The sequence below is a fragment of the Corythoichthys intestinalis genome, chromosome 22 (assembly GCF_030265065.1).
Source record: "Corythoichthys intestinalis isolate RoL2023-P3 chromosome 22, ASM3026506v1, whole genome shotgun sequence".
Classification (NCBI taxonomy): domain Eukaryota; kingdom Metazoa; phylum Chordata; class Actinopteri; order Syngnathiformes; family Syngnathidae; genus Corythoichthys; species Corythoichthys intestinalis.
In genome coordinates this window covers 20281231-20305217 of record NC_080416.1, presented here as the reverse complement: position 1 = coordinate 20305217, position 23987 = coordinate 20281231, and the positions used below count along the sequence as shown (strand labels likewise).

General features: G+C 38.6%; 1 protein-coding gene across 3 annotated transcripts; it reads left to right on the top strand.

The window, feature by feature from the left end:
* Positions 1–1998: 1998 nt before the first annotated feature.
* Positions 1999–22261, top strand: heyl (hes related family bHLH transcription factor with YRPW motif like). Of its 3 annotated transcripts, XM_057827210.1 has the most exons (8): positions 4051–4710; positions 8178–8351; positions 11287–11335; positions 12262–12467; positions 14093–14159; positions 15840–15923; positions 16224–16305; positions 21063–22261. In XM_057827210.1, the coding sequence occupies exons 4-8, from the start codon at positions 12391–12393 to the stop codon at positions 21713–21715; spliced, it is 963 nt and encodes a 320-aa protein (XP_057683193.1). In that variant the 5' UTR covers positions 4051–4710; positions 8178–8351; positions 11287–11335; positions 12262–12390; the 3' UTR covers positions 21716–22261. The 3 variants fall into 3 exon arrangements, with proteins under 3 accessions (XP_057683192.1, XP_057683193.1, XP_057683194.1); XM_057827209.1 differs by lacking the exons at positions 4051–4710; positions 8178–8351 and adding an exon at positions 1999–2146; XM_057827211.1 differs by lacking the exon at positions 4051–4710 and having other exon boundaries at positions 8108–8351.
* The last annotated feature ends 1726 nt before the right edge of the window (positions 22262–23987 follow it).

The window sequence follows — 23987 nt, the reverse complement described above, 5'->3', positions numbered from 1 at the left end:
ATTTACGGTCGGGTCGGGCCGACTTCTCTCTCCCTAACTTTAAAAAATATATATATATATATATATTCATATATTCATACTAAAACGATGTATGGATGTTAAATAAAATAAATAATTTGGATAAAACAGAGAAGGCGCTGTGCATGCCTGCGCACGTGAACGCAGTGGCTCTCTTTTCAATCTTCCCCTTCCGCGCCTTGGCGCCTTCTGTGAGCATCCTGGTATTTCCTTTTCGATATGGAGCAGCTATAGGAATGAAAAACAAACTAAAGACAGGAAAATTGAAAAGCAAAAAACTGCGGTAGGAGTGGGATATGGAAAGGATTCAAATTGATTGTCAAAGATGCTATACAGAAAACCTGTGTCGGCTTCGCTGAATGTAAACGAATGTGGCGCATTGGTCTAATACCAGAAATATATCTAACACACTTTTCCAGCGTTATTTCATTGTGTAAATGCATTTATAATCATCATAAAAATTTGTAGACTATTGAAACATTGAGAAAACTTGCGGTTTTTTTCTGCCAACTCGAGGAGATCAAAATAAATGTCAAATCCACTATCCACCTGTTAGAACAGACACGCAAATATAAAAGGTATAAATGTTTATTGAATATCCATCTTACAGTCTTGTTTAACTGGGAGAATTCGTTAAAAAAGACAGGCTTTAATTTGTTATGATTATGCATATATGCACCGGTATCTTCACAAACGTCATCACACAAAACGCAACCACGCATCGCATCCCCGCATTTCCTCATTCTCCTGAGTCCCCACAAATAAAACATAAAATTTCGGGGTTTTTTCGGGCTCGGGCAAACAAATCAAGTTAATTGATCGGGCTCGGGCCGCATCGGCCTTTAATACCCGCGGGCTGGTCGGGTCGGGCTGGATTTTTTTGACCCTATCTAACTTCTAGCGTCATGTAATGTTAGTAAACCGTACACCTATTCAGCCTGTTGTTCTCTATTGTATTTTAAATTGCCTTTCAAGATGACATGTCTGTTCTTGATGCTGGAGTCTATCAAATAACCCCCCCCCCCCCCCCCCCCCCAATGCGACTTATAATCCAGTGCGGCTTGTATATGTTTTTTTCCTTTTCATTGCGCATTTTTTTGCCTGGTGCGACTTATACTCAGGTGCAACATATAGTCCGAAAAATACGGCATAATCTTTTTTGGGAACGCTAACAGTGTCGCAGTATAAGTGCTGTTTAGCGATGGCAGGTTATTCGGACAAGTTTTTTTCTGAGCTTTGGCTGCTCCTCTGAGATGCCACCCGGGTGACGTGTGGATGGATGCCTCCCTGATAATCGGAGGTGTTCCATTATAAGAGGGATTTGAGATACTAAGAGGCTGTCAGAGAGCTGCAACCCAGGGTGTAAGGGGCAGTGTAAAACAAAGATGCATGACCCTCTCTGTGGCATCTAACAAGGCTGTGGGCACGTGTATATTTTGAAAACATTCCTGAGAATTACTCTGGACTTCAGTCAGTGCACCATGGGAAAAAAAAGGAAATCCACAAGTCACATTTCCGGGTATTTGAGATTATCCGGGTTAAAAAAGAACGTAGTCATTCACTTAAGCACAGTTGTTTTCATTTATCACTTTTTCTTTGTTCTGTGTGGCCCATAAAAGATTAATTCTTGTATGTGATGTGCAAGTCACAATGAAGTGATTACGGGCCGCAGTGCCTTTGGGACATGGCACTAAGCGGCATTCTTCACGCATTTAAAAATAGAAGCTGTCTGCTTTTCCCAATTTCATTCACTGGAAAAGATTTTGGCATCTCCCTCACTTAGGGAATAGAATCATAAACAGATTCTTTTATATGTTATCCAGCATGTCCCTGTGATTTTATGATAGTAATCAGCTTAATGTGGGAGCGGCGTGGGAAAGAGAACTTTTTTTTAGGAGGCAGTAAGCAAACGTGCATGAAACGGGAACCTAAACTTTGAAGTTTAAATCAAATTTGGCAAAAAGATCAAAGTTACAAGGCGCTGCTTATTCAATATTTTGCTTTGTTTTGCAAGAAAACATTTCTTTAAGCTCCAGGCACATCGATGAAGATGGACTTTCAGCTGTTTGTCGACTGGTAGAGTACAAACAAATTGAGTTATGAGCTTAGCCATGGAAAGAATTTACTCGTAAGTCAAGGTAACACTGTACTAATGTTATTATGCTAAACATAAGGCTATCATAGTTAACATGCAGGCATAAAATTTGGATGCAAGCAAGACATTTCTACTGTCTTGAAAATGTGAGGCCATTTTTTGTATTTATTTTATTCTATAGACAAGTACCATCTTTGATCATTTCTGCTCCGAACGTCCGGTTTAGACAGAATAACATGAAGTTTGGTTGAAGTGTGTCTTGACAAAGTTAAAACTGCAAAATCAAACCAGAGGAACCCACAGAATCTCCAAAAATGGATTCAGCACGACGTAGATGAGACTCTGAGACTTTCTGTGCTGTCCCTGAACTCCTGGAAGCGCCTATTTATATGGTTGGGAGTGGAATGTTTTGATCAGCGACCAGCTAATAGCTACAATGCGCCAGTGTGGATCTACTTCGCCATACGCCTTAAATCGCAACCAGCTACAGAAGAATAAATTAAGGATGTGCTTTAAACCTAAGGATCTAGCTGAAAGATTGTATGTTTGTTCTTATCGCTTCATTGATCATTCGAAGACATAATTATAACAACCTGTGCAGCCCGTGTTAATGTGAGGTGTAGATTGATACGCCAGCCGCTTGAGTGATCAAAATGAGGTAAAATTACAAATAATATTACAGTTACCGAATGCAGAAGGGCTGACACGGATTTTGTTGTTACAAGGAAATACTACAAGGTATGTACATATAGACAAAAATAGTATGTCATTCTTTTTTATTGCAGATATTGATCACAATAAAACATTAGGAAAACATGATTCCATTTCTTGTTTTATGTAAAACGATTGGTGCATGTGCAAAACAGGTCAATAAATCACAATCGATAAAATTATCAGAAACATATTAAAGAAGGTGGGGCACAAGTCGAGCCTTCCATCATAAAATTAGAACGTACGTAGTCTTGATAGATGTCCATCGATGTACAGTTAGTGCTGTTGTGAGGCACACCAAATTGTCTTTACTTGCCTAAAAGCCTTTTCCACCTGTAAACAGACGAACAAAAAACATGTAACACTTGCATTTATGCGTTTATATAATTGTGCCATCCTACACGTACTGATTAGAAATGGTCTAAAAGCAGATAGCATGTGTGGCAGTCTTGGCAGTACAGCAGTTGAGTAAATAATATTAAACATAATCATAATTACAATCAAAGACAACAAGTCGTTTCATGCGCAATAATTTAGCTTTAGTATTTTTTGAGCACCGGACATATGAAAATGCAGGGATAGGAAGAACATACCTTCCATAACACCATAACATGTTGTCCTCCCATGTCGTGATGATGGCAGATAGATGCTGTATTTCTAAATTGTCTTTTTTGAGGGATTTTGATGAGTTATGCCACTCCAGCGCCACCGTTGTTTAGGATGGAGAAAATGTAAAACGGAAGTCGCGAGCAGAAATGCGGAAGTAAAGCATCAGTACCTCGGAAACTTGTTGATAAGATTACATGCAGATTTCTTAAAGGTTTTATATTGGAGATGGTTGGAGCCTGGAATAAATGAATCCATTCTACATAATTCCCTATGGGAAAAGTAGTTTGGAATATGGAAGTGAAACAGGATCAAGCTTGGACTGTGTTCGACTTTGGGGGTTAGAGTGTTAAGATAAAGATCAGAGTGAGAGGCAGGCCACAAATGTATGACAAACTGTCTGAGTGAATGTTTTTTTCCCCCAGTGAAAACAAAGAAAGACAACACGAATGAGACAAGGAATTGAGGGGGGGGTGGAAACAAATGTGGATGGATTGGTGAAAGCAGGGGGAGAAAGATGGCTATTGGGTTGGGGGGATAACGCAGATCAGTCAAGGAGGGTGAGGGGAAACATTCTCCTTTGCCCACATTAAAGCCATAAAAAAGAAAACAAACAGAAAAACATGTCTGACATAAAGAGACTGGTTTCCGCGGCGACAGCACAATGGCTGCCTGTGGCTCCTCGGGCCCTCGCCATCGCGTCTGGGGCCCGGCACCAGCGAAAGTCACCACAGTCCCATCAGTAAGTGTGTGTGTCTGTGTGAAACATTGTGAATGTCATCATGCTCAATGCTGTGGGAACGGCTATGAAAGAGACCCCACTCAGAAGCCACAAAAGCGTCTTTCTACGCCTCCTCGCCGCCTTTTAGCCTCTCTATTTATCTTTGCACGGGGCAGCCGGATGAGAAGGGAGGACTTTCTGTCTCACACCATGTCCAGCAAACTGGCCCATGACTGCTGCCCTTCTGCACCCATGACTGACATCTCAGTGTCACACTTGCACGGGCATTGTACCATCTCAAGAGGCTCATATCAGCCCCTGGAATCTAACTTCCTGTACACTCCTATCAACTACACAGCAAAATTATGAATCACACAAATATCCCATGAGTCCTAGCTAGCTGGGCTGAGTCACGGAGAAATCCAGACAAACACATCATTCCTTTATGGATCCAGTTTGGACATTGGGATGCTACTCTGATCCCAGTTTGCATTTACATCGCAATTACATACCACTTTTTCACGACTGATACCAAAAAGTATCAGTACAGCGAGGTATGGTGAGTTCATAAACTTAAGAAATTGTGCTCTGTCACAGCTAGTGCTTTCTTAAGAAACTGTGCTCTGTCACAGCTAGTGCGTTCAATTGAAAATAAAGTTGTAAAATCAGTCAGTAGGATTTTGAAGAAAAGCATTTTTAAATTGCTAAAAGTGTTATTATTTTTAGGTAAACTGACCCCCCAAAATTCTAAACACAAGGTAAAATGTGCTATGGTCTGATACAGTGGTATATAAAAGTATCTGAACCTTTTGGAATTTCTCACATTTCTGCATAAAATTACCATCAAATGTGATCTGATCTTTGTCAAAATCACACAGGTGAAAAAACAGTGTCTGCTTTAACTAAAACTACCCAAACATTTATAGGTTTTCATATTTAAATGAGGATAGTATGCAAACACTGACAGAAGTGGGAAAAATAAGTGAACTATCACATTTAATATTTTGTGTATATATACTGTATATATATGTGTGTGTGTATATATAATATTTTCCTTCCATGAACACCATTCTTGGCCATAATATTACATATAGTTGATGTGTGCACAGAGATATTGGACTGTGCCAATGATTTCTGTAAGTCTTTAGTAGACACTCAAGGTTTTTTTTTTTACCTCTCTGAGTATTCTGCGCTGAACTCTTGGCGTCATCTTTGGTGTACGGCTACTCCTTGGGAGAAAAGCAACAGTGCCAAACTCTGCATTTGTAGACAACTCTGACTGTCGATTGATGAACATCTAGACTTTTAGACACTGTTTTGTATCCTTTCCCAGCTTTATACAAATCAACAATCCTTGATCGCAGGTCTTCAGACAGCTCTTTTGACCAAGCCATGATGCACATCAGACAATGCTTCGCAACTAGACAATTCTTACCAGCTGTGTGTTTTATAGTGGGCAGGGCTTTAAACCGCTCATCAGTGGTTGGGCACACACCTGACTTAGATAGTTTGGTAAAAATTGGTTTCAATTGCTCTTTAAGTCTGCTTTGGCAGAGGGTTCACTTACCTATTTCCCCCCTTCTGTCATCGTTTGCATGCTATCCTCATTAAAATACGAAAACCTATAAATTTTTGGGTGGTTTTGGTTAAAGCAGACAATGTTTTTACATCTGTGTGATTTTGACAAAGATCAGATCACATTTGATGGTGATTTTATGCAGAAATGTGAAAAATTCCAAAAGGTTCAGATACTTTTTCATACCACTGTATCGTTGAAGTTTATAGTTGTGGGCTGTAATTCCACTGTTTGGGAGGGCTGTTTTATACCAGTTGGAGCCGGAAAAAGGGCAGGAAAAGACTACTAAACATCTAAAATAAAACTCCCATTCAATATTACTCTTAATGCAATTTGTCATTTTTTAAACACAGCTACTGTATATCCCTCTAATAAGGGGTGAGCACTCTTGTTATTTAAGTCTTTTTTTTTTTTAGTTCTGCTATTTTTTTTTTTTTTAATTAATTGACTTGCATACAATTACAAAACATGCCATAGTTATTATGTTCATTTTAGCCAAGCAAAGTGATTGGTGCATAACAACTGGATAATATGAGAACAGCACTGCGAGCGTGTTGACCCAATTAAAGAAACGAGGCAGGGATTGTACGCAAGAACATTCTAATTTCGATCTTAAACGTTCGCTAATGAATGTAATATAAAATATTCTTTGATGCTTAACATTTCTGACTAATGTCAGTGATTATAGACATCTGTTGCCCATTATAACATACCGATAAAGCAAAAGGAGTAATTCATTATTCCGATTTATTTTTAGATCATTTAAAGTGGATTTCATCTTATCAAATCAAATCTTAGCTAAACAAATAATGCAAATTTAGTTACAACTCAAGTATGCTTCCTTAGAGATCAAACGTGATAAACTAAATCAGAAAATGCTGAAAGCTGTAAAGTGATTTTCAGCTTCTGCAAAATTAGAGCTCTATCAATGTACTGTAGCGGTGGAAACTGTAGTAATCTAATTTCAATATGAACGCAACAACTTCTACATATGGTAGAAGTCATCTGAAGTCATCATTGCGCTTAGGTCTTTGTCCTTATAAATTCTATGCACGTTCATGTTCGATGAACGCTTGTGCGTGAGTGAAAATCGCAAAAGTATGAGCCTGTTAATTTCAACGAGGGGATGTCGCCTTTTTGTGGTTTGGAAAGATGTGGCAAAGAGGACTTAAACTAGTAGATCACGACTGGCAGAAATCTTGCAGAATTCCATCTCATGAGCTCTCAGATCTCTGATTTGTCTGTCTACACAATCCTGATCCCAACACGATAAAAGTATTCTCATATTTAACTCATTTATTTACTCCATTCATTTTCTTAACTACATCTGCCCTTGTGCATGTTTTTCATGGGACAAGCGTCACTTTGGAATCTGCATGTGTGGCCATATGTGAAACCAAAGTGTACATTTGAAAAACATGCATCTACAGTATTTTAATCGAGAAGAAGCACTCAGATCTTTGTTTGCTAGGGCAACAACTCTGCACGTTTTTGAAAGAACAGTGTGTGATGACTCTTAAAAATAACATTTTCTTTGTATTATTTTCAAAAGTTTCTTCATGTAAAATTTGCATTATTGAAAAGATCATGAGAATAACACTTTTAACATAATTTTCATCACATTGCTACTTTTCGTATTACATTTCAAAATTGTCATTTACACATTAAAAAACAACAGTGCACTGAGCAATAATAATACAATTTAACGTTTTGTATGAAATCCAACAAAAATAAATAAATAAATAAAAACAATAAAAAAAAAAGATCATGGATATTTGCCTTCTCATTAATTCTCAATTTCCAAACACAATTTAACCTATGTGTAAGAAACAAGGGCATGGGTTTGGTCTCAATATTGGTAGGGACGATATAACATCATAACCTGCATGTACACCCTTTGCTGGGGATGGGACATTTATAAAACCAATCAGATTAGGTGAACGGAGGTCATGGCTACATTTCTCACCAATATGAACCTAATTAATTGATAGGCTAAATGAGCAGTGCAAAATAAATCTGTATTAACTTATACCAACTTTCATGTGAATTTGTTCAGGTGACACACCGTTTGATTCAAACCTTTGTTTTCAAAAACTACTAAAGAAACATTTTAAAAAAAAAACTTCCAGAATAAATGTCTGTATTTTATTAGGAAATTTAAATTGCAATATTTGAACACAAATTATACTAACATGCATAATAATTACAAACTCGTTGATCATCAATTAACTATCTACTAGGGGGTAATCCTTAGTTCCCTAAATTTCTTACAGTTAACAGTAGAAAACATACAGGAGGATATTTCTCTCAACACAGCTTCCTCCTCGAGTTTGAGAAATTCACACAGATTAATGTTATGCTAACTCTGATGCAGGTTGGACTTTCAGTAGCACAATTATTGGTTTGTTCCCCACCTCCACAACATTGAGGTCTTTTTACATTACTTACAGTGGCTGCTGCTGGCGGAACCCCCCCCAATACCCCTCACCTTCGAAGCGGCGGAGGAGGCGGTTGTTGTATTTCTGTCGGGCAGTGAATGCGTGTGTTCAAGTCATCAGCCAGTCAAACGTGCGTTTGAGCGAAAAAAATGGACTGGCACATTCAGCAAGTGAAAAGGGGTCAATGTAAGTCTGAACATAATGAAAGTACTGTAATTCACTTAATAATGGTCAGATCAATGGACAATCTAAACGACCCATATAACTGAAGCCATTATATAACGCAAAAAATGTTGCCTAAAAGTTGGTGGGGACCATGTCAGCATCCTAAAAAGTTGGTAGTGTTATGCCCCTACCATCCCTATGCAGACCTACGCCCTTGGTAAGAAAAGTCTTGTGTTCCCATTATTCCTGGAGTAAGTCTACAGCAAATAGATTCCTAGAGCAATTTGACTTTGATAAAAGTCCTCAGTGCTGAAATGAAGCAGAAAAAAAGAGTATATAATAGAGAAAAGAGTGCACAGAGAGCCGTTTAACACTCAAAGCACCAAAACAAGCACAAATCCAACATCTTGCACACAATCGTTGTCGTATGTTTAAACGAACACACCCTTCCAGTCTGCCAAGCAGGAAGAAACACACTCAGCTGGGCATTGTGTCGAAGGGGGCATGCCACTTAGCCTCGCTCTATTCACACACGCACACACGGCGCCGAGCTTTCGTGTTTCCATGGCAATCTGCACCAGCAATCTTCCCACGGTGGCTGTGGACTGAGTGTTGCACAGAGCCGCATGTGTGAATGAATGGAGCGTGGTTGGCGCTTTTGTGTATATGTAAAAAGTGCTAACCTGTCCGGTGAAGAAGCCAGATGTTTAGACACTCACTAGGCTGATAGCGCTCTTGACCCTCAGTACTTCTATGGGCTGGGCCTCTTATCCGTCATGTTGGTTTACTTTGACACTTGGCACCTGGGCTCCTATCTTCAGCAGTAACAAGTACAAATACTTTGGTGTACTCAAGTAGAATTGCAAGAATATTTAACACTTTCAGTGCCACTGACAATGATAGACCTCCTATACTGTGGCTCTTTTCATTTTTCTGCTATTAATTGAAATTAGCTTGTCACGAGTACATGTCCAATTGCACTAGGAGTTCCCTGTTCAAATGATTGGAGCAGTGGTTCTTAACCTTGCTAAAGTTATCGAACCCCACAAGTTTCTCATGTGGATACACCGAACCCTTCGTAATTACATAATAAAGCAATTATTTTTTTTCAAATTCAAAACCAGTATATCTAACCTAGAGAGCTAATAATTTCGCATATTCCTGTACAAACATTTTGACAGCATGTTTTATAAACTGGTAAAAATTTGAGACCACGCTGCCCATTTGTCTGTTGTATTCCTTCATACCAAGTGCAAGTCAACTTTCCACTGAGCAAACTAGTTCATCCTCCAATCAGATCAAGGACTAGCAGTTAAAATAAATGGATTAAACCTGTAAATTGGGAGCAAACTAGTCCAAAACCTGATCTTAAAAGCCATGTTGCTTGGATTTAATCAGCGTAACAAAATTTGGCTCTGCGTTTCTTTACCATCGCCGAACCCCTTAGACTTACTCTTCGAACCCAGGTTCAGAACCGTTGAATTAGACGTCTGTTGCAGTCAATGGTCGAGCAAGTGGTAATATACTTGAGTGGGCATGTGCCGGTATGATATTCTGACGGTATGATAACCTTAAACCAAAATATCACGGAATCACGGTATTGCAATTACCGGTACAGCTCTAAAATGTGTTACTTTGAGATATCTGAGTTTTCCTTTGAACATAATTTTTATTTTTCTAAACATATTAGCAAATTGGAACATAGGTATAATGTTAAGTCAAAATAAAAAAATTAAAAAAAAAAAGACAAAATATTCTAAATGAAATTAAAATAAATGCAGTCATTTAGGTGGGCCTAAACCTACAGCCACAGCCCAACGTTATTGTCTTCACAACAATTATTTTTCATAAAAAGCATGTGTGTGTGACTCATATCATGTTTACATTATACACACACACTCTTTTTTTCTCAACACAGACAGTTGCCAGAGAGAAACACCCAGTTTTACAACCGCTAGGCACACTAAACACGCTGGAGTTAACTCTCGTAGCTGGTTGGAAACGTTAATGACAGTATTTACTAACCTTTATTATTGTATAATATTGGCGGTATTGCCTCCTCAACAGCCACCCACCGCAAACATGTTTTACATGTGGTTGGCCCTCCTCCTCTAAGCCTCTAAGTCTCTAACTTTTCAGGAGCTGAAGTATTCCCATACCAGCGAATTCGTTTTCTTCAATGGGGGAAAAACTTCAGGAGTTTCACCTTCCCCAACCATCGTGTAGCACAGCTGACTCACTGACACTGAGCAACAACCGGTGGGGGAGGGTGTAGCCTTGCAGCTGCAAGCGGGGGATTTCTCCATGCATTTTTGGGACATAAAAAATGGCTAATACCTGAAGTACAAAAGGAGAAACGTTTGCATTTTCGAAACCTTGACGTTTTAATACCACGGTATACCTTGAAACTGGTCAAACCAGTTTATAGTTGAGTATTAATTTTCTGATGACTTTTTTTACTTCAATTCCTTACGTTTGAAGACAGATTTTCCCACTCTTTACTGAATAAAAAGAGTGTGATACCCTTTTCGACCACTATTGATGCCACACACAAAATAGACACATATTGGGCCCAAGGCAGAATGCAAAGCAGGGAGCATTAACAATGATTCAACAGATATTGGAGATGCAAGAAACCCCCATCCATGAACATATTTGTGCTTGCCTGATAATTCCTCTTTTCAGTTATCACAGTGGTACCTCTACTTACAAATGTCTCTACATACGAAATTTTCAGGTTACGACACACCTCAACGTAAAAATATTGCCTCTTTTAACAAGACAAATTTCAGGATATGAAAGGCAGAAATACAGTATGTGCTGCTACTTGCAGCTCCCAAAGTTTACTGGACATAACATACTTATAGCTGCTCTGCCATTAGATAGTGCCTAGAATCTTCCTGGCATCCAATTGGCTCAGAGGGACTTCTACTGTATCTGTATGTGTGTATTCCAGCGTCCTCTTCAATCGCTCCTCAGGCCATGAAGTGTTCCGACAGCTTTACGTGAGTGTATTGACTTTTATTCTTTACTCTATTCTTTGTTTTTTTATCATTATGCACAACTCTCATTTTAAGTTTAGTGTGCAATAATCAAAATGTAGCATGTATTTCACACATGTTTTGATGCATTTTTGTGCTTTATAAAAGTTTTATGTCTGAATGTTGGTGGGTCTTGGAACGGATTAGGGCATTTACATGGAAATTGCATCTCTACTTACGGAATTTTCAGTTTACAAAACTACTTCCAGAACGAATTAATTTCGTAAGTAGTACCACTGTATTTTTTGACAAAACAAAACAATGAATTAGCGAGTCCATCAAGAGGAGAGGAAAAAAATAATGCACAGCAGTCACAAGTACCTTCAGCTTTTACTCAAAATGAGTATAAGTCATTATTCTCAGTCAGCCAGTTGAGATGGAGTTCGTCATTGTTCAACATTCCCACACTCCTCACCTTTCCTCCACAAATTAGTGTGGCCATTGTTCTACATGAGAACACAATTAAAGGAGCTTGAGAAGAAAGAACGAAGGAATGAGTTCAGGATGAGACAGGAGGCTAATTGACAGAGAGTGACTGAGCAAAGGGCTGGAAGGACAGGGCGGTGGTGGTTAGGAGGGGTGACACGCCGGGGAAGGGCAGATTAAAGGGAGGGAGGAGGGACATGAAGAGGAGGCGACCAGGGGGGTGTGAAGGGATGGAGCCAAAACTGGCAACCCTGCTTCAACTGCCAAACATTGTCACTGGGTGGCTGTGACAGAGAGAGGACATGCCAGAGGGAGACGAATAGAAGCTTGGGAATTCTCACCGCTTTGTCATGGGCCCACGGGGGTCGAGCAAGTGCCACTGCCACTAGTCAAGCAGTAGAGGAGGGAAGACAGACGAGTGGAAGTAACACTTACTCAAGCAGAAGGCTTCTTATAAGCTACAGGAGGAGACAGACGGTGAAAAACAAGCCAGGCGGCACAGCCGAAGACCCAAATTCTCAGCCTGGCTCCCTCCACGAGTGAGCAAAGGAACAAGAGCATCCGCCGTCCGTCGGCCTAGTAGAGCCAGCGAGATGAAGAGACCCCATGATTACAGCTCAGACTCGGACACGGACGAGCTGATAGATGTGGGACAAGAGGACGGCTACTGGTGAGCATCCCTACCACACACCTGACACAAGGATACATATGTACATGAAATTGAGATTAGGTAGTCAGAAAAAAAAGACTTCAGATTCAATATGTTTTAAAATAAAATCATTTTTTGCCTAATATGATAAGTTAAACACAAAACATCATGCAAAAGTTGAAATTAATATTTTAAAATACTTTACATTTTTATTATATTTGTAACATCCTTCAAAAAATATTTTGAATTAATTCCACGGTACTTCAATTGCAAGTTTCAGAATTTGATTTAGGAAAGACACTTTGGGAAAACAAAGCAAACGCTTGAAAAAAATTGTACGATAGTACAACATGCTGTTCACATTGTGGTGGGCACTACATTACTTTTAAACAAAAATGCATCTAATAATCATTCACCTAAACTGAAACACTAGTCCCCAAAATGTATTGTGATGCTTACATGCTTTTTCAATACAATAAATTGTAAAATGTGTAAATTGGAACACAAAAATGTTCATGCTAACTGACCCTTATCATTTATTTTTCCCCCAAATATATATCATTCATTTTGGTAATTGTGGTTCATGTTTGTTTTTATCTTTATTCTCCACATTTCTAATGTTGAATACATCAGTTAAAATTAGTATTCACTCACCATTACAATAATATCCAATACAAAGGCTTTAAAAGATTAAGGAAAATAATGTAGTTTGATGTAGTTCAGTTGTAAATTAATGCCTATCACACAGACAACAATATTTCTAGTTACTATATCTTGCAAAATTTGGAATACAGCTCTGTATTGGATGTTATATTTTTGCCTCAATGTACCAGGCCAAGTATGTATTAATAGTCATAATTATGGTGAAATATGGTGCATAAATAGTGCAGGATAAGATCGAAAGAAAAATAATCAAAACCGTTTCAAGAGGAAACTTCCCAAAGTGTGTTTGAAATGAAAACATGTACACTAAGATAAGTCATTTACACATGTTGTAGGAACTGTGGACATGAAGGTCCCAAAAGCTTTAAAATGTTGAATCACTGAACCCATCCGTGCAAAAAAGCCTCTCCAAAACTCCAAAACAGGAACCGCAAGGGACAAGAACGTTGCGTCCTCACATACAAAACGATTCCAGCTTATTTGTCAGCGCGTGTTTGTATTCACAGGAATTCTGACGGCACCAAAAGGCCTCAGCAAGCAGTGCGTGACATGAAATACAGTCCGGGTCAATTGAATTTCTTCGTGACATGCCCTTTCAAGTGGAAGCCATCAAATGGCATTCTAAACAAAAACACACGACTAAATTGGCTGCGTTAAAATCTAATAGAAACACAATAGGGACAATGTTGGCGCGCCCTCTTGCAGGTCCGTGCACAAACAAATATTGGCAGGGTGTAACCCTCTCAGATTGGGGCCCATGAGAGCAAGCGCATGGCCTCCAGGCTGTAAAATCATCTTCTGAAACTGGATTTGTTGAAATGGAAAGTAGAACAGCATGTAATCTGAAAACACACCCGTTCACAAGCCACTTTTGCAGCAAATTCCCACCGAGATCTGACGTGTCATTTTGCTTCTGTGTTATATTAAAGAATGGTAATGATAACAATATGTAGACTCACCATATATTCTGTTGAATCACACAGCCCAGTTACCGGGTCCATGTCCCCTGGCAGTGCATCACAGATTCTGGCACGAAAGAAGAGAAGAGGGGTGAGTGCATTGAACTATTAATGTGGTTGAGCATTGGTATCGTTAAAAAATAATATTTTGCTAAACCTTTTCCCCATTTTTAACCATATGCCAAATCTTCTTTAGATCATCTGACTCCAAAACTGTTCTCACATTCATATCAAGTTTTTTTTTTTTCTCTCTTTTCCAACTTTCATGTTTTTTGTGCCATTTCTCACATTCGTTTTGCGCACAAGGTGCCAAAGTTGTGTCGCTAAAGGAAAGTTGTAAAGTCGGTTCAGGGAACTAATGTATGTTGTATGTCTTTCTTAAAATAGTTGTGTGCAATATACAGTCCCTAACAAAAGTTGTCGCTTATCTATTTTGAAGAAACAATTGCTAATAACCTGACTTGTAATTATTCAATTGGTTTCAGAAATGGCTCATATGAAAGCTAAGACCCTCCCAAATGATGTTGAATGTACAAAAATATATTTGTTTCACTGAAAAAAGAATTATCATTTGATGAAGACATAAAGGTCAAATTTTGGCAAGATAAAAGTTTTGTCGCCTACAGAAAGTAGTGTGAAAATTGAACAAAAATTGTACTTCAAATACAAAAATATGCTACATAACATAAGCGAATTAAGTAGTGGTACTGTGAGATCCAAATTTAATACTTTGTATGACTTCCGTGGACTTCGGCAAGGATTCATACAATTTATTGATGAAGTCATCAGGAACGTCAAAGAAAGCAGTCTTGCATGCCTCCCAGAGTTCATCAACATTCTTGGGTTTCGTCTTCCATGCTTCCTCTTTCATTCTGTTCATGTCTGGTGACTGGGCTGGCCAGTCCTGGAGGATCTTGATCTTCTTTGCCTTGAGGAACTTTGAGGTAGAGATTGAAGTATGTGATGGAGCACCATCCTCCCTCAGAATTTGTCCCTTTTTATGGTTAGGAATGTAAGAGGCAGCTAAGATTTGTTGATAAATTCAGACTATTAATGTTGCCTTCCACCCTGCAGATCTCTTGCACACCCCCATACTGGATGTAACCCCAGACCATGATTTTGGTAATAATGTAACCACCAAACTTCACTGTTTTCTGAGTGAATCTCTGATACATGCGTGCTCCAGTAGGTCTCCTGCAATATTTGTGGCAACTGTGGTGTAATTCAATGGAAGATTCATCTGAAGAATCCACCTTTTGCCACTTTTACAGCGTCTATCGTTTTGACAGGCTGTAGGCCTTGGCAAATGCCGCACGTTTTTTTTTTTTTTTAATTGTCTGCACTCTGAGAGATAAATAGTCTGAAATATCAACAAATTTAGCACATTAGCATATTTATTAAAGTCGTACGATATTACCAGGTAGCTGATAAAAGCATTTTATAATTATATCGGATAATATCAACATTGGTTTTTCATTATCGGTTTTGGGCATGCTCCCTTCAAAAATATAGTGGTGCAATATAGGCACTTTTCCCATAAATTCAGATGAATTAGTTCACATTTTTTTTGTCACAATGTTTATTTCGAAAACTTTGAAGTTGTTACATTTATCATTATTAAAGCATCAACGCAGTCATTAGGCATAATATGTTAAGCCGACGATCGCATATATCGGTATCAGTTTGATATCGGTATTGAACTTTATGAGTTGGACAATATTGAAGTATTGGTTATCGGTACTTTAATAAAAATTCTTCTTCTCGCCAATAGATCATTGAGAAGAGGCGTAGGGACCGAATCAACCACAGCCTGTCGGAGCTACGAAGGCTGGTGCCAAGTGCTTTTGAGAAACAGGTAACAACACAAACCAAATGTTTTTTTCTTTACTTCATTTTATACAGGATTTAATTTTTTGATCCAATTATGTTTCAGTAAGAATCCCTTTTAAAAAGACCAAAAAATTGTTTGCAATTCAAACCAGACCTACGATGCACACATTTGGTATACTCATCAGACTATGTCGAAATATATTGGATTTTTTTGTTGTTGTTGTTGACACTAACCCTAACACCAACATCAAAATTGAACATAGTTTTGCCGGAAGTCTCAACTCTTTGATCAATTTGAATCGTTAAGCATTTCTGTTCCGTTCAGGGTTCCTCAAAGTTGGAAAAAGCTGAGATTCTGCAAATGACCGTGGACCACCTCAAACTGTTACATGCTATGGGAGGGAAGGGTAAGATTTCTTCTTTTTACTCACCTCTCTGTGTTAAGTCCAATTAAATTGCGATGTTGCGTAAAACGTAAGCTAAACGAGAAATTAATGATTATAAACTATGGACATACTGTATATTTACCTGAATACACTTCAATATTATGCAGCTTGTTAGTTATTTGTTAGTTTCAGGGCTCCGGAGTGGCTAAGCTAGAATGAATCAATGGTGCCTGCTTAGCATACCAATTAAAAACAACATATGCAGAATCACTGATGACCCATGCAATCAATAGTTTTGGCTATGTTTTCAGGATAAAGTTACAACTTACCATTGCATGCCAATATTTGTTGTATGAACAGCAACATTTGTAATCCAGCAAATCTGCATGGAACAGGCTGTCTAGGCAAGCAGGGCTGAGTGATATAACTATAACACCATTTACCATATCACATTGCTTTTTTCACTGCTGATTTTTGTGTGTGTGAAGGAAAGGGACTCCCTAGCAGGCTGAGCAAGAGTGGCTGCACCACTCCTCTCTATTGTGGTCGCATTATGCATCTAAAAAATAGTCCCGCAGAATGAAATGAATTATGGCAGTTCGGTGTGACATTGTTTTGGCCGCATGGGTATTTCGAACAATGATCTGCATTTTGAATTTATTTGACTATGTTAGATCTGTTAATATTGTTTTTTTATCCGTATGCTAAGCAGGCAACATTGACTCGTGCTAGCTTAGTCACTCCGGAGCCCTGAAACTAACAAATAACTGACCAACTGCATTGAAGTTGTTGAAATCAACTCCACCGACTAATTAAACCCCCTGTAACTCGAAGATTAGGCCTAATGTCAAAAATTCTGAACTTAATAAAAATATTGACCTAGCCGTTTAAATGTTGTCTATAAAAGTTGTAAAGCAATACAACAAACAACAAATGAATGAAATGAACAAGAATCCCATGTGACTAGCACCTTAGAGACGGTCCTTTGCTTTGCATAGCCAAAACTACACCTGAGGAACCAAGATGGATATTTAGAATTTCTTTAAACATACTGTAAGCTTTCATAAGCTTCAACAACAACTGAGCTTGAATCGAGGATTGAACACGAACAGTGTCAGGATGTATTTACTCACATACACATGTATATATATATATATATATATATATATATATATATATATATATATATATATATATATATATATATATATATATATATATATATATACTGTTTATATATATGTATATATGGCGGAAAACACAGACAAGGCCGGAAAAAACAGTTTCTGCTCTGGCACCCCTATTTAAAATAAACTGTTGTATTTTAAGCCAATGGAGCGGTTGTGTTTGATAGAACAATATGTCTATATGCTGCCATAGCAGATTCATGGCGCAATAAGCCCCCGAACTATTTTAATTTGTCCGTTTTACCCTGGAAACCCCTATTTACAGATGTCGCGCAACCGCTTTTGTTTCAACCTAGCCATAAAAAGGTAAGTAATCATATTTATAATTCGCAATGTCTGTCATTTTTAACTTAGATCATTAATTGATGTCTATTATTTACTTTAGAAAAAAAAAAGACTTAAGAATTATTCACTCGCGTATTTTAAACTTTTAAACAAATTACGTCACAATGAAAAAATTGACGTCTGTAAAAAAGTCTCGAATATATACCTCATAACAATCGCTTAACAGTCTTTTTTTCGTCACTGTTGCATTTTCCCCAATATTTTAGATGATAATTGATCCAAACAAAGAAAAATTGAAAAAAAAAATGTTTAAAAGGGTAAATATATGGAAATGAAAATCTCGATAACTCCTTGATATCTGCGATTTCTGCACCGCAACCCTTGTTATATTACCATGTTTCACCCATAAAATCCCCCAAAAATCCAGCCCAGCTGTGTCTAGACACTTGGTGATACATGCTACATGTAGGTTTTGGATCAAAAAGAGGTTAGTACGTGATAATATCTCGTTAAAATCATGGTGTCTTTAATTATGCTCTCACGTGCTCTCACCTCCAGTAAGGGTTTTGCTGTTTATTTATTATTTTCTTTTTTAAATGCCCTCCTGTTAAAAACATTTCTTCCCCCAGAAAATTTAGATTCTAAGCTTCCCAGTGATGTGTAACACATGCATATAGGTCAATTTTGAAATTTGGCCAAGTTGGGGGTCTCACCTGAGCGTTTTCCACCATATACAGTTGTGGTCAAAAGTTTACATACACTTGTGAAGAACATAATGTCATGGCTCTCTTGAGTTTCCAGTTATTTCTACAACTCTGATTTTTCTCCGATAGAGTGATTGGAACAGATACTTCTTTGTCACAAAAAACATTCATGAAGTTTGGTTCTTTTATGACTTTATTATGGGTTAACAGAAAAAGTGATCAAATCTGCTGGGTCAAAAATATATATACATGGATCTGAAAAAGCGAATCATTGACTTGAACAAGTCAGGAAAGTCACTTGGAGCCATTTCAAAGCAGCTGCAGGTCCCAAGAGCAACAGTGCAAACAATTGTTTGTAAGTATAAAGTGCATGGCACTGTTTTGTCACTGCCACGATCAGGAAGAAAACGCAAGCTATCACCTGCTGCTGAGAGAAAATTGGTCAGGAGGGTGAAGATTCAACCGAGATTCACCAAAAAGCAGATCTGCCAAGAATTAGAAGCTGCTGGAACACAGGTGTCAGTGTCCACAGTCAAGCGTGTTTTGCATCTTCATGGACTGAGAGGCTGCCGTGCAAGAAGGAAGCCCTTGCTCCAAAAGCGGCACCTTAAGGCTCGACTGAAGTTTGCTGCTGATCACATGGACAAAGATAAGACCTTCTGGAGGAAAGTTCTGTGGTCAGGCGAAACAAAAATCGGGCTGTTTGGCCACAATGCCCAGCAATATGTTTGGAGGAGAAAAGGTGAGGCCTCTAACCCCAAGTACACCATGCCTACCGTCAAGCACGGTGGTGGTAGTATTATGCTGTGGGGCTGTTTTGCTGCCAATGGAACTGGTGCTTTACAGAGAGTAAATGGGATAATGAAGAAGGACGATTACCTTCAAATTCTTCAAGATAACCTAACGTCATCAGCCCGAAGATTGGGTCTTGGGCGCAGTTGGGTGTTCCAACAGGACAATGACCCCAAACACACATCAAAAGTGGTAATGGAAAGGCTAAATCAGGCTAGAATTAAGGTTTGCGAATGGCCTTCCCAAAGTCCTGACTTAAACCCCATTGAGAACTTGTGGACAATGCTGAAGAAACAAGTCCTTGTCAGAAAGCCATCAAATTTAACTGAACTGCACCAATTCTGTCAAGAGGAGTGGTCAAAGATTCAACCGGAAGCTTGCCAGAAGCTTGTGGATGGCTACCAAAAGTGCCTAATTGAAGTGAAAATGGCCAAGGGACATGTTACCAAATATTAGCGCTGCTGTATGTATATTTTTGACCCAGCAGATTTGATCACTTTTTTCTGTTCACCCATATAAAAGTCATAAAAGAACCAAACTTCATGAATGTTTTTTTGTGACAAAGAAGTATCTGTTCCAATCACTCTATCAGAGAAAAATCAGAGTTGTGTAAATAACTGGAAACTCAAGAGAGCCATGACATTATGTTCTTCACAAGTGTATGTAAACTTTTGACCACAACTGCATACATATTATATATATATATATATATATATATATATATATATATATATATATATATATATATATATATATTATGACTGTCAAATGATTAAAATTTTTAATCGAGTTAATTACAGCTTAAAAATTAATTAATCGTAATTAATCGCAATTAATCGCTATTCAAACCATCTATAAAATATGCCATATTTTTCTGTAAATTATTGTTGGAATGGAAAGATAAGACACAAGATGGATATATACATTCAACATACGGTACATAAGGACTATTTGTTTATTATAAAAATAAATCAACAAGATGGCATTAACATTATTAACATTCTGTTAAAGCGATCCATGGATACAAAGACTTGTAGTTCTTAATAGAAAAATGTTGTACAAGTTAGAGAAATTTTATATTAAAACCCCTCTTAATGTTTTCGTTTTAATAAAATTTGTAAAATTTTCAATCAAAAAATAAACTAGTAGCCCGCCATTGTTGATGTCAATAATTACTTACTCAATGCTCATGGATGCCTATAAAATCAGTCGCACCCAAGCGCCAGCAGAGGGCGGAAAAACTCCATAAAACACAACAAGTGAGCGTTTCAATGTGTACTGTCATTTCAAACTCTCTGAGCGGGGCATCTGCGTTAATTGCGTCAAATATTTTAACGTGATAAAAAAAAATTAATTAACGCCCGTTAACGCGATAATTTTGACAGCCCTAATATATATATATATATATATATATATATATATATATATATATATATATATATATATATATATATATATATATATATGTATATACAGTATATGTAAGTTAATGTTATGCTGATACTGCGTTTTGGGGTCATCAACATGTTTTGCCCCCCCATAAAAGTCAAACTCCGCCAATGTTAATGAGGAACATTCTTTTTTTGGGCAATTACTCACTCATTTTATATTTGATGCCCGCAACACCATTCTTAAAAGCTGCGACAGCGGCAAAAGACTGGGAAAGATGAGGAATGGTCAGAAAGCATGTATTCCATTCCACAGGTTAATTGGAAACAGGCGAGTGTAACAATTGGGTTCAAAAGGAGCATCCCCCAACTATTGGAAACAATTGTTTCACTTTTGACAATTTTAACCCACTTTGTTCCAGGTTACTTTGATGCAAGGGCTTTGGCTGTGGACTATAGGACTCTGGGCTTCAGAGAGTGCGTTGGAGAAGTGGTCCGGTATCTCAGTTCCCTTGAAGGAGAGTCTGTAGACCCAATCGGAGCCCGCCTCGTCACCCATCTCTCACACTGTGCAAGCGAGCTGGAACCCATGGTCCTTCAATCACCCCTGACTTCCACTGTGCCATTCCCCCCTTGGCCTTGGGTGTCCTTCCCCCAGATGTCAAACTCCCTGCCAGCTTCATCTTCACCACCGTTCCCCAGTGGACGAAGAGATCTCGCCTTGATGGGGAACTATCCCCCTGCCACAACCCTGCGCCTTGCACCGCTGGGCGGCTGCCAGCGAGGGGGGCCACCCCTCCTTACCCCCGCAGCTCTAGCGACAATTCACAGGCTGCCATCTCCTGCGGCATCCCCATCCTCAGGTCCGCCCAGGCCGACGCAGGCTTCCCCTCGCAGCACCTCTAGGAACTCGCCTATTCCACCCACACCTTCCTCTTCTTCCCCAACTACCGCAGCACCTCTCGTCTCTTTCAGACCATTTGCACCTCTAGGGTCTTCTACAATCCAGCGGAGGGGCTTGAATGGATCAGGAAAGTCGGCCCAAGGATGGGCGACTGAAATTGGAGCTTTTTGAGGACCTTTTCTTATCATTATCATTTTTTAAAAACCCAAATGTACAAGCGATAAGAAAAAAAATCATGTAGCAAATGAAGCAGCCAATTAATGAACAATGAAGGACTGTCTCATGTTTTTTAAGGACTTTACAAGCCATATCTGATTGAAAGGTTTCTAATCATCACAAGTATAGGAACTTGATGACACCGCATTGCGTGCAAATGGATGATCATCCCCACAAAAAAATTCCAAGAGAGCCATATGTGTGTGTTCAATAGAAAGCAATGATTTTTGAATGGTGATATTTGTATTATTTTCCAGATCAATTATGCATAAAACGATTGTTCATGGCCAAGAATGTTTCAGAAAGAAAAATCTCCATAAAAACCAAGTGCCTTAACATTTGTTTGTGTATTTTATTGCCATCATTCAAAAGAAGTTTTGAATCTCTTCCTACTAGTAATAGTGCAACTTTACTCTCCTTGTATCATGTTCTTTTTAAAGTGACACTAATATTCCTATCTTTACCCATGAATACATTATTGCCTGTAGAATTCCACAGCTTTTTGACAATAGTTACAGTGGGGCAAATAAGTATTTAGTCAACTACTAATTGTGCCAGTTCTCCCACTTGAAAATTTTAGAGAGGCCTGTAATTGTCAACAAGGGTAAACCTCAACCATGGGAGACAGAATGTGGAAAAAAAAACAAAAAAAAACAGTAAATCACATTGTTTGATTTAAAAAAAAAAAAAGAATTTATTTCCAAATTAGAGTGGAAAATAAGTATTTGGTCAATACCAAAAGTTCCTCTCAATACTTTGCTATGTACCCTTTGTTGGCAATAACGGAATCCAAACGCTTTCTGTATCTCTGACTTCAGTTGGAAAATAGTAGAATTGTGAGAAGATTGAGCATTATTAAATGATGACTGCCTAAGAATGAGCTGATCGGTTTAACAGTTTTGTGTAGAGAGTTTTGATTCAGTGCAATTGTACCTCAAAAAATGTCCAGTGTGAAAAATATTTTGGCAGTTTTGCTTTTGTACCGTATAGTTTGTCCTCAAAAATTATTTCTACAGCATATACAGTGGGGCAAATAATTATGTAGTCAACCACTAATTGTCCAAGTTTTACCACTTGAAAATATTAGAGAGGCCTGTAATTGTCAACATGGGTAAACCTCAACCATGAGAGACAAAATGTGGAGAAAAAAAAAACAGAAAATCACATTGTTTGATTTTTAAAGAATTTATTTGCAAATCATGGTGGAAAATAAGTATTTGGTCAATACCAAAAGTTCCTCTCAATACTTTGCTATGTACCCTTTGTTGGCAATAACGGAATCCAAACGCTTTCTGTATCTCTTCACAAGCTTTTCACACACTGTTGCTGGTATTTTGGCCCATTCCTCCATGCGGATCTCTTCTAGACCAGTGATGTTTCGGGGCTGTCGTTGGGCAACACGGACTTTCAACTCCCTAGACAGATTTTCTATGGGGTTGAGATCAGGAGACTGGTTAGGCCACTCCAGGACCTTGAAATGCTTCTAACGAAGCCACTCCTTTGTTGCCCTAGCTGTGTGTTTGGGATCATTGTCATGCTGAAAGACCCAGCCACGTCTCATCTTCAATGCCTTTTGCCGATGGAAGGAGATTTTCACTCAAAATCTCTCGATACAGGGCCCCATTCATTCTTTCCTTTACACAGATCAGTCGTCCTGGTCCCTTTGCAAAAAAAAAAACAGCCCCAAAGCATGATGTTTCCACCCCCATGCTTCACAGTGGGTATGGTGTTCTTCGGATGCAATTCAGTATTCTTTCTCCTCCAAACACAAGAACCTGTGTTTCTAACAAAAAGTTCTGTTTTGGTTTCATCTGACCATAACACATTCTCCCAGTCGTCTTCTGGATCATCCAAATGCTCTCTAGCGAACTGCAGACGGGCCTGGACGTGTACTTTCTTCAGCAGGGGGACACGTCTGGCAGTGCAGGATTTGAGTCCCTGGTGGCACATTGTGTTACTGATAGTAGCCTTTGTTACTGTGGTCCCAGCTCTCTGTAGGTCATTGACTAGGTCCCCCCTGTGTGGTTTTGGGATTTTTGCTCACTGTTCTTGTTATCATTTTGACGCCACGGGGTGAGATCTTGCATGGAGCCCCAGATCGAGGGAGATTATCAGTGGTCTTGTATGTCTTCCATTTTCTAATAATTGCTCCCACAGTTGATTTCTTTACACCTAGCGTTTTAACTATTGCAGATTCAGTCTTCCCAGCCTGGTGCAGGTCTACAAT